The 11,770-nt window shown below is 51.8% G+C and overlaps 1 protein-coding gene across 1 annotated transcript in view; it reads left to right on the top strand.

Annotated features, from left to right (window-relative positions):
- The first annotated feature begins 1,267 nt into the window (after window positions 1-1,267).
- AIFM3 (apoptosis-inducing factor, mitochondrion-associated, 3) overlaps window positions 1,268-11,770 on the top strand; it is a 26,880-nt gene continuing 16,377 nt past the window's right edge. The window contains 4 exon segments of the mRNA XM_010016459.1: window positions 1,268-1,298; window positions 6,230-6,443; window positions 9,147-9,256; window positions 11,140-11,249. Of these exon segments, the coding sequence (XP_010014761.1) occupies window positions 1,268-1,298; window positions 6,230-6,443; window positions 9,147-9,256; window positions 11,140-11,249 (465 nt within the window).

Below are 11,770 nucleotides of genomic sequence, written 5' to 3' on the forward strand. Positions count from 1 at the left end.
AGCTCACACCATGCAGAAGTGGAGTTTGAAGGTCTGTGGGAAGGAGTGTGTGTGTTGTAGAAGGATATAGCTGAAAACAGAGGGATATGTCTGGATATTTTGAGGTGATGCTTAAGTAAAGGGGAGAAAACGCAGTGCTTGGTGCTGCCTCCTGGCACTGCTGTGTTTTCTTCTCGTGGGAAAGATCTTGAACACACTCTTCACCTGTGTTAAAAATATCCCTTGGAAACGTTTATAACTTCCTGCCCAGATCAGAAAGCTTTGTGGGAAATACAGGGCAAGCCCAGAGCAAATCAGTGCAAGTAGAGGTGTGAATGGGCAAAATGAATTAAATGTTCTATTTTATTGCCAGTTGTGTTGCGTGAATCTTTGCTGTTTTCAGTCAAGGAGTATAACTGAAAAGGTTTGTCCTAATTCTTAGTGTTTGGGGGTTGGACTAGATCAGCTTTGAAGGTCACTTCTTACCCAAACCATTCTATGATTCTATGGTTAGTCTGTGATAACCTGAGAGCACCATCAGTAAATGAGATAAATACAACTTGAAGTGGACTCTGCCTGTCCCACTTAAACATAAAAAAATCTTGTCTTAGTAATACAAAAACTTGTGTTTTGGTGCAAAATGGCCTCATACTGAAACCCCTTTCCCAAATAATTGTTTCAAAGTGAATGAGTTTTCTGCAGGAATGAGAATTACTGGAAAGGGGGAACTTACAGGACTGGGCAGTAGACTAGATTTCTTTTTCCATCATCTACTAATGAAAGAAACAAACCTGACTAGAGATGTATTTATGGTTTAACCATTGTATTTGGGCTGTGACCTGCAAGCTTTGAGATTTAACTCCCGAAGGTAGGGCTTTGGAAAGTGATTAAAGTCTGAATGTGAAGGATCCAAGGGGTTTTGTAACTTTGAACTTTGAAAGGATGAATGAAGTTTTGAACTTCACAACTGAATTCACTGTGACTCCAGCCCGGCAACCCCAGCATCACATCTCCCCCCATCATTCATGTCACTGGGGTGCCTGGGGCTCAGTGTGACTTGCCCCTATGCTCCATCACCCATGGCTTGGCACAACCACTGGCTCGTGTTCTGCTCACTGGAGCACCCACGTTCCCTGCCTGTGCCAGTACTCATAGAGCTTTTCTGCCCAGTGCAGGCTGTGACTGACGTCGAGCCCAGGCCAGTGTGAGCAGTGAGCAGTGGTGTATCAGCCGAGGATGTGCCTGCGGCCGTGCTGACCTGCCCGCTGTCCCCGTCCTGCCTGGCGCCATGGGAGGATGCTTCTCCAAACCCAAACCAGGTGACTGCTCTCCATCCTGTGGGGAGAAGTAGGTCAGCGGCAGCTGCTGCCCAGGGGAATGTTAATTCTCCACTCCTGCAGGGAGGATTAACCAGCCCCTTAATCCCCCCACATTCCTCTGCACTCTCACTCCCTGCAGGGAGCTGTGCTGGGGCTGCAGAGGTGCTGTGGGTGGATTGCACCCTCCAATCCGTCCAAACACCCCCTGCCAGGACTTCCCTGTCCCATCTCCTCATGCCCCCACCACCCTCACTGCTTCTGCCCTGTTATACCCCAGGGTGGGTTTGTGTGTCCCCGTATGGTCCTCATACTTACCTCTAGCACCTTCCTTGCTGCCCCAGCTTTGCTACTCATTGGCCAGCCCTTAGTTTTGTCCCTGCTGGAAGGAAATGACCACGTAAGGATCAGGACCACCTACTGCTTGATTTTGTGGTGCTTTCTCAGTCCCACCAGCTAGGCCAGATCCTGGGGCTGCTCCAATCTCTGGATTTCCCATGCGCTGAGTGTGGTGCCCTCGCACTCTCCTCTACCAGTGAGACTGTGACACAGTTTGGTCAAAACCTTTTCCTGGATATTTTTGAGGGAAAGAACAGAGATTGAGATGAGCTCTTAGGCAGAAGCTTTTCCCTGTGAGGGTGCTGAGGTGCATGCACAGGGTGCCCAGAGAAGCTGTGGCTGCCCCATCCCTGTCAGTGTTTGAGGACAGGTTGGATGGGGCAAGTTCATCATACCCAACAGCACCTGCATCACCCCAGTGCTAGTCCCTCAGGAACCGATGCTGGTGCAGTTAGTGTTACCAGAGGTCTGTATGAGGAGAGCTCTCATCCTGCAGCTTGTTTTGGCCACCTAAGAGGGAGCTGAAGCACGACCTTGTCCTTGTTACCTGCTCATGCCCAAGTGGGAGCAGAATCGCTCAGCATCTTTGTGGGTGGAAAAATGTCTTTTGCGGGACCTTTTATTGGCAATTTGTCTTCATTGCCTCAGGCAGTGAGGATTTCAGGATGAAGGACTCCAAAGGTCAGAGGGATGATACACGTTGTGTGTGTGACCCACTGAGCATCCACTGCGTGGGTCCTCAGCCTTTGCTTTGCAAAGCACAAGGAGAAAATAAAGGAGGTTTTCTGCCCTTGACCTGTACTGTGATTACTCTGCGGGTCACTGCAGTGCCAAGGTAACATAGCGTCGCACGCTGTGAGCTCTTAAGTTTCTTTTGTGAAAACCCAACACTGGTTATAGCCTTTCTCGAAATGTTTAAGGAGAGAAAATGCATCCGGGAATAAATGCCTTTGTTGACTAAACTTGTGATAAACTCTGCTGGCAGTTCCGCTTTATTTTGTGTAGCATCAGCAAAGTTGTGTATAGTCTTGGGCGTATAGTGGAGGGATAACAGTGCTCTGCAGGCATGTTCCCTGAAGGGCAGATTTTCAGAGAGTTGTGTTTGCATAGCAGGGCTGAATGACTGAAAATGCCACCCTGTAATGGAAGGCTTTTTCTGCAGCTCTGCTTTTGATTAGCAGTCTTCAAAGGCTTTTGACAAGCCTTTTCGCAGCCCTGCTTAGCACTTTGCAGTGGTTATACAACCAGTGAGGTAAACATGGGTTTGCAGATGCTGATTGTTCTGGCAAAAAGGTTTCACAGGCTTTCAGTGCTGTTTGTTAATCCCATTCTTGGCCAAGACCTGCACCACCAGAGCAGAGCAGTGGGCTTCCCAGTTTCTGGAAGCCTACCCCCTGTACACAGGAGAAGCAACCCATGCAGGGATAGGGCAGAGCTCTTTCCTCCATCAGCGCTGTCATGACATGAAGGGACTATTTCAGATGCAGCCTGATGTCATCAGAATTTATTTAGAGGCTTTTGAAAGATGTACAGGAGGTCCTTGTCTGTTCCATCTTCTGATACCTGAGAGAGACCCTCAGTCCCCTCCCTGAGCATCCTCAGTGTATCTTGAGATAACCTTGACACTGCACATATGTTGCTGTGTGCCAGGAAGATCTTTTGATGAGGAGATCAAGAGTACCAGAGCTTTGGGGAGTGGAGTCCTGCAGCAGTCAATAGCTGTGCTGGCTGTACTGGAGACCAGCCCTGAAGTGCTGCTGCAGCACCTGAGCCCGTCCTGATACCGAAGTGTTTAATTATATTCATTATATTCAAGTATTTATTATATTCAAGCAATGATGTCATCTTTTGTTATATCCGGTGCTGCAGAGCCCTGTGCGGCTGGATCCTCGGCTGCAGGCCCAGGTCTCAGTCTCTGCATCATTTTTGCCTTGCTTTTCCCTGCGGGAGCGTGGTGCATCCGCGGTAGCTGCCAGCTGGCAGCCTGCGTGGGATCCCAGTGTCCACTCCGGGAGAGGCAGCCAGGTCAGGGTGAGAGTGAAGGGACCCCTGGTGGGTCAGGGGCTGTCCGGTGTGAGCTGCAGCAGCACCGTTGCTGCACCAGGCATGGGAGAGCAGCTTCCAAAACCTGTGAGGTGGTGGGTATTTTCCTTTGCACTCTGCTGGGCTCAGCTCGTGATGGGGGGGCAGCTCCAGCACAGTGCGGCGTGTCTGCGGGGTGCTTCGTCCTCGCGCAGGAGGCTTTGGATCTGAGCAGGGAAAGTGTCCCCTTCACAGGGGTTCTGCCCACTACTGGAGGGGATGCTTTGCTCTGAGGTGCCCCCAGGTCTGGCTGGCAAGTCCTACCTCCTGTTTTTTGAGAGTGTGGCATGTGTTGAACAGGGCATCTGGAGGAGGGAGGGTAGAGTTACGTCTGATATAATGGCTTTGTTGTTAGCTCTGCTATTGTTAATAGAAATGGTTTGGAGTCTCTTTGAGAGCACCTGAAGTAGCTGTCATCGAGGTTTGCAGTTCAGAGGCAGTGTGGTCAAGCCTGGGGGTGCCTGGAGAGCTTGGCTCTGGCTGGGACAGCGAGCCCCCAGACCTCTCCCACGGTGGTGGGTTTGCTCTGTGTTGGCTATGGGAAGATATCATGGTTTAAGCTGGTTTAAGCCCAGCAACCTGGAGCAACCTGCTCTAGTGGAAGGTGTCCCTGCCCATGGCAGGGGTTGGAACTGGATGAGCTTTGAGGTCCTTTCCTTTCCAGACCAAATCAGTCTGGGATTCTGTGAAAAGCAAGGATTGCTTTTATCTTTTGTGTACGCTACTGAACAGGTTTGACAATAAAAGCATCCCTGACTTGTGGACCAGGGGACCAAGGGACCCAGGGACAAGGAGGAGCTGCCGCTGGCCATCAGAAGGAGCACCATTAGCCAGTGTGACCCCTTGGTCCCACCAGCCACCCTGTGTGCCGCCGTGGGCAGCGATGGAGCAAGGCAGCCCCTGGCATGGCACAGCTGGGGCTGCTCCCTTCGTGTCTCCCTGCCAGACACGGAGGTGCTGCTAGTCCTCCCATCCCCATGCAGGGGTGGGGGAGCCCAGGGGCTCTCCTCAGCCCCCCAGGTGAAGACATGCAGAAGTTCATCCGAGCTCCTCAGAGGGGAGGACACACACTCCCACCCCTGTACTTGGGGTGGGCTGGACACAGGAGCACCAGAGGAAGCCAGTGACATTATAAAGTCAAACCCATCACTTTAGCTCCCAGGCAGTTCATAGAACTAAAGCCATTAATATTCATAATAAACCCTGGGGAGTTCTATAGAGAGCCAGGGGGGTAAGTGCCAGAGACTGAAGAAGCATCTCAAGCAAAAGAGAGATTGCTGAGCTTTCCTCATCTTATGAATGTCATGAACAGGAAAAGCTGTGCAGAAGATAAAAACTAAAGCTCATGACATAACCAGGTTAAGGAAAGGCAAAGGGAGGGAACAACATGCCTCGGAAGAGTAAGACAAGCCCTGCAGCAAGAGAAGGGTGCTGGGTCTTCCCAGCTTCCCCTGTTGCCCCACGCTGCTTATTTCGAGTCTCTTTAGAGGATGATGGAAGGAAAGGTCAAGGGGAAGGTTGGTCAAAGTGCCAGACCCACAGGGGCAGGTTCCACCAGGGGTCTGATGAACAGATCCAGTAAAGCCATTTTCTGTGTATCCACGCTGAACCAACAGACAATGTGAACCTCTGTTGCACTGTGGCACCTGCAGGAGCTCCTGCAAATGTTCAAACATGTTAAAAATCACTAAAGATAAAATATTGCTGTGAGCAAGTTTATTCCTGGAGCTCTACAGCAGCAGCGCAGCTCCGCACAGGTACGCAGCAAAGGGGCTGCCTTGGAATCATCGAATCCCAGCCCGGTTTGGGTTGAAGGGACCTTAAAGCTCCTCCAGTCCTAACCCCCTGCCACAGGCAGGGGCAACTAACACTAGAGCAGGTTGCTCCAAGCCTCTGTGTCCAACCTGGCCTTGAATACTGCCAGGGATGGGGCAGCCACAGCTTCTCTGGGCACCCTGTGCCAGCACCTCACCAATGGATTTTCTCACTGGATGCTGAAGGTTCAATCCATGCTGGAAACCCCAAGGCAGAAATAATTTTGGGTATTTCTAGTTTCTTATTAATTGGTCTCCATCTACTGATGCATCTTTATCCACCGCGCTGTGCTGCCTTTCTTGTTCAGTTAATGTAACCTACCAACAATTCAAGGGTTTTCTGAAGTCTGAGCCCCAGAGGCCTTGGTATGCCTCACATTTAGCTGCCTGAAGCTGTTTTCCACTAAACAGGACAGGAACTGTGACTGAGGGCTTGTTTTGCACTGATGACTAATGTTTGCTTGCAAGAATATGTACTTTATGCATATAAAGGTGCCTGATGGAGAAAGAACAGTGGAATAATGGGCTTGAGTAATCAAGCTGAGTTTGATACTAAATGTTTTGTCTTCCCAAGCAAGCCAACAAAGAAACGTTCTGGTGTGTGTCAGCCCCTTTTGAAGCCCAGGGAAGGAGGGGGAGGCAGAATGGCAGCAAAACCTCCAGCTTCATTTGAGTGAAGGTTTCTGTTTGCTCCTGCAGTTGAAGTGAAAATTGAAGTTGTGATACCTGAGAAGGAGAGGAGCAAGGAGGAGATGTCGCCCAATGGGAAAGCCAGTCCCCTGATCTACAAAGTCAACGGGACTGCCCGGCATTATCATCTCGAGGAGCATCCCATTGCCAGCAACCCCTACCACAACCCAAAGGATGTGGTGGAAGCGTCTGTGTGCCACGTGAAGGACCTGGAGAATGGACAGTAAGTGCCTACAGTTTTTACAGGTAGAACTTGAGAGAACTTCTACCGCAAACTGAACCCCATGTCTTGTTCTTCAGAGGTTCTAGAGATGATAACTTGACTTTGTAAAATAAACTTTTTTCTTCATCTTAAAAAAATGACATCATGGACAGGTGACAACTATTCTTTAACCAGACAGTCTGCTGCTCCCTGCATGGTCTGCCCTGGGCCTCATCTTAAAGAGGCTGGATGTTCTGTAGCAGAATTTCTCAACATGCTGATCTTAAGATCCTTTCCAACCCAAACTGTTCTATGATTCTGTGATTCAAAGAGCTCTGCTGCTCACAGGGAATGTGAGGAGGGAGCTGGCTGCAGCCTGTGAGAACATACCTGGCTGCAGGTGGTTGTGGCAGGGTGCTCTGCAGCTAAAACTGCCGTCAGTCTGGAAACTGGGCTCACACTTCAGCTGCCTGTGCGCTCAGGTACTGAAGGACGCCACCAAGTGCCGTACGGGCTTACACCACTGGGCAGTTCAAGTTGACAACAGCTTTTTTTCCAGCAGGCTGAGTCTAGCTGAAAACAGAGATGCTGAAAGAAGGTCCCATGGCTTGTGTAAGCAATGGGCCAAAGGAGCCCCTTCTGACTCTGGAGGGATTTTCCATCCTGGAAAATCTTCTCAACCTTCTCAATCCCTTCTCTCAAGGAGCATGCTGGGCAGGGGGGTGCATAGGCACAGCAGCAGTGTGGGGCACTGGCACAAGGGTTAGGGCACCTCTACCTTGTGCTGCTGGAGTCTGCAAGCACTCAACATACTCTTTTAGGCCACCATTTCTATCTTTCTGGTACCAAGATGATCTCACCATAACCATAAAAGATACTGGAGGATAAACTCTAGTGCTGCTGTAGCCAGGCAGCCTCCCAGTGGGCTCACTGCGGGGACATCAATGAGCTACAGACAGAAAGAAGCCCCAGTGCTCCCTCTGAGCAAAGGTTCTTGGCAGACCAGAGATGAGTTTTAGCTGGTGCTTACTAGGTGTGGAGTGGAATGGGGCAACAGGGCAAATTCCCAACTGTGTAAACAGCTCAGCAGGGAGCAGTGCAGCACAAATCATCCTCTGCAGTGAGTGTGGGATCAGGAGCCTTGCGGGTGGCTGTGTGCTGCCTTGAAGACACCAGGTCTCCTTTTCAACTCTCTCAGATCACGTAGTTCCTTGGGTAAGTTGTAAACTCGTTCACTTATCTTATCTATCTTCCTGTAGAGTCATGGTTGTCATTTAACCACAGGGTTTATCTGAAGTACTGCACAGCTGAGGAATGCAGCAGGACTTGTACTGCTGTATTCCCATTGTGCTGACCAAGGGACCTCCAAGTGCCAAGTGTCCTGTACGGGGAAGGAGCAATGCTGCACGGCTCCAGAGTGGGGCTGCCAATTTACTGGGACAAAACAGCTCCAAGGGCAGGAGCTCTGCTGCTTTTCTCACCTGGGATAGCAAGGAAGTGAGCGTTTGCTGTTACTCCAGTGGGACAGTTGATGAAGGTGGAGCAGGCACCTGCACAAAGACTTGCCCAGGATGAGTCTGCAGGTTGTACAGGGGTGCTGGTGGATTGATCCCTGGTCTCATCTCCATGGCTGTGAAGTAGAGAGCAGGACAAGTGTCTCTGTAGCCTGGGTGCAAGTGACAGGATAGAGTTGGGGTGTTACCCAAACAGGAATGAGCATGCAAAGCGAGTCCCATTCTTCTGAGACTCTGAGACCTATAGTACCTGAACAGTGTTCAGGGCTCACATGTGGCCAGTAGCTTTCTTGAGCACATGGGAATTGCTGTGTGCACAGTGGTGTATTCAGTACATCAAATGCAACATGCCAGGCTTGCTGTAGAAATGGTCCACTTCATGCAACAGGAACAACCAGGATTTTCAGATCAACACCATGTGGGGATAGGCTTTCCAGCTGCAAGAGAGGAAGTTTCCAGGGAACGGCAGCTCTGTGCTCTAGCTCCCTGCAGATTGAGGGCTCGCTCCTTGTCTCTTGGCTTTCCTCCATGGTTAGCTGGAAGGCTCTGCCAGCAGCAGCAGAGGGGCAAAGCCCCTCTATGATGCAGAGATTTCCTCTGCAGAAACAGCATCAGGAGGTAGTGAGGAGGGTACACGGAGGTGCCTGGTGTCCTGAGGAAGAGGTGACCCGTCTTGGCGAGCTGGGATGCAGCCAGGCCCAGAGCATGACCCCAAGGCTGGAATACACAAAGGGTCAGAACTGGATTTCAAGCCTGAGAAAAGTTGTGTTTGCTTTGAGCAAGTGAACACCAGCCTGCAGCAGCTGCTGAGCCGCTGGGGCCAGGAGGGGAGTGTCACAGTGAAACCAATTGGGTTTCTTGCTCCCACTATGTGCTGGAAAGCTTTGTTCTGACCCCCGGCACTTGGGTGGAGACCTCCAGTCACTTCCTCAGCAACTGGGGTGGTGCTTTGGGCCACTGCATTGGGCCACTGCTTCTTGATGGATGAAGACGCTTCCCCTCAATGGCCCAGCTTGGATGTGCTCAGGCTGAGAGCAGTAGAGCCACCTCCAAAGCTGGCTCCGTGACAGGGCTGACCCAGACCTGTAGGTCACCTAGAGCTGGTGCTGAGCAAGTTGAAAGAGAGAGGGAGCCTGGTGGGACAGGACTGGTGCAGGCTGAGGGGGTGGCGGATGCTCTGCCATGTGTTTTCCGTCCTTCTCCTCCCCAGGATGCGGGAAGTGGACCTGGGCTGCGGGAAGGCTCTGCTCATCAAGGAGAACGGCGAGTTCCACGCTATGGGACACAAGTGTCCCCACTATGGGGCTCCACTGGTCAAAGGTCTGTCTGCATCACCAGTCCAGTGAGCAGTCCAGTGGACACAGGCTGGTGTCCATCTGGCTGTGCTGCTGGGCACACGGCAGTGCTGTGCCCTCACTCAGCACACCTCACACCTTGGTATGTTCTCACTGGGGGAAAGCATGTGCAGGGAGCTGGGGGTGCACAGACCTCCCGGGAGCGCTTTGCCACAGGCATGGTTTGCTGGTGAGCCCTGCTTGCAACTGCCTGTCACAGGGCTGGGGCTTCCTTGGGTGACTTTGAGTTAAAAACTAGCATGGGCACCATTAAATTCGGCTTCTGTTCATGCTTCAGGTGGAGCTGAGCCTCTCTGGATGGTACAAAAGAGCTGCAGCTCCCTGTGCCCACACAAAGCCTGGTTTTATGGGGCTTTTCACATTCTGTTCACCAGTTCCAGCCACTGAGGAGTTTAAAAAATGTCCTAAAGGGGAAAATAACCATCCCCTTATGTTTTTTCACAAAAAACCCCACAAACCCACAGCTTCTGTAAATCACATCCTGGTGGGGGGGAAGGAGGGAGCTCTTTGGTCTAGTGGGATCCTTTTAGTAGCAAAAAGAAATGTTGCTGGTGGGATATGGTGGGATGTTGTTGTGGGATGGTGGGGTGTTGTTGTGAGGTGGTGGAATGTTGCTGTGGGGTGGTGGAATGTTGCTGTGGGATGGTGGGGTGTTGAAGTGGTTTCCCATGTTGGCACTTAAAAATATGTCTCCTGGCATTTTCTCAGCACAGGCTTCAGGCTAGTCCCTGCCCAGGGTCCTGGGCTGTGTGCTGGGGATGCGCATCACCCAAACTAGGGGTGGGGGCACTTTGCTGGAGGTGGGATCCTGCACAGAGCATCCTGCTGCGTGCCCTCTGGGCGCTGCTGGCAGGGTGCGGTGTGGCTGTGGGAGGGGATGGTCTTAGTCCCTCTCAGGGCAGAGGAGCCTGTCTGCCTTTCAGAGACCTGCAGTCACAGCCCTGACACTGGCAGGCTGGCTGCTTACACGGGGATCTCACTGGGAAGTACAAGGTTTGCTGCAGAAGTAATGCTCCTGCATCCCACCATGTAGTGGAAGATGAGATGTGGCATTGCTGAAGGTGCGAGCACAGGACCAGTCCAGCATGGCCAGACTGTAGCTGTTCAGTCTGCCCCAGGGTTTCAGGCAGGGAAAGCCAAAGTCCAAGTTAACAGCCTCTGAGCAAGCACTCATGAAGAGTGAGCTCATGGCTTCAGGCATGCCCTGTGCTTCCCTGGCAGTGGGGAGGCTCCGTGCAGTGTCAGGATCTGTTCTGAAACACACCTGCTCTAAGCAAGTGATGCTCTGCTTGAGGCGCTGCTTGCTCTGGGTGCTCCTGCGCTTGTGGAGGTGACTATAAGAGCCTGGAGACTACAGCCCCAGGCCCTGCTGCAGGGTAAGGTTATGTTCCAGGCAGAGCAGACAGCTTTGGAGGTGCTGGAAGGGCACTGTCAGTGAGGGCATTCCAGCTGTGATCACTTACACAGGATCCCAGTTGGTAACTATTCAGCCTCTATCCCAGTCCCATGTGTGAGGGAAGGTAATTCCACATCAAGTAGCCAAGATGCTGTTGACCATCCAGGTCCACAAGAGCTGCCACGTGTCCTGTAGGAAAGGTCACATCTCTGGGTAAAGGAGTGTCATGGGGACATGCTCACAGAGTGTGAACTTTGAGGATGACGGCTCCTGCCACTGCAGGAGGCCCTGGGCACCAACCTTCAGCTGTTAAGAGGTCAGCACCACCAGGACAGCCAGAGGGATACCTGCCTCTGCCACCCCTGCCCTGGCAATGATCTCCGTGGGCTGAAGGCAGGGACAGGAGGCAGTTGCAGGGCAGCACCAACTCTTCATTGCCATGTTCCCTGCAGGGGTTTTGTCCAAAGGAAGAGTCCGCTGTCCCTGGCATGGAGCTTGCTTCAACATCAGCACAGGTGACATAGAGGACTTCCCAGGCTTGGACAGCTTACCCAGGTTCCAGGTGAGACCTTTGTTCTCGCAGCAGCAGAGGAAATCACAAAATCACAGCATAGTTTGGCTTGGAAACGACCTTAAAGCTCCTCCAGCTCCAACCCCTGCCACGGGCAGGGACACCTTCCACTAGAGCAGGTTGCTCCAAGCCCCTGTGTCCAACCTGGCCTCGAACACTGCCAGGGATGGGGCAGCCACAGCTTCTCTGGGCACCCTCTGCCAGTGCCTCAGCACCCTCACAGTAAAACATTTCTTCCTTATGTTCAATCTAGATCTTTTAGTTTAAACCCATCACCCCTCATCCCATCGTTACAGGCCTAATTAAAAAGTCTATCACCGTCTTTTCTATAGGCCCCTTCTAAGTATTGAATGACCACAGTAAGGCCTCCCTGGAGCCTTCCCTAGGCTGAACAACCCAAACTCAGCCTTTTCTCATAGCAGAGGTGCTCCCCTTGCTTCCATCCATGGGCATCAGGCACCTCTTGGGAACCTGGAGGTGGAGGTGCACAGTCTGGGAGGTCTTTTCAGCAG

This window comes from Nestor notabilis, unplaced genomic scaffold, assembly GCF_000696875.1.
Source record: "Nestor notabilis isolate BGI_N333 unplaced genomic scaffold, ASM69687v1 scaffold14556, whole genome shotgun sequence".
NCBI classification, from domain to species: Eukaryota; Metazoa; Chordata; class Aves; order Psittaciformes; family Psittacidae; genus Nestor; species Nestor notabilis.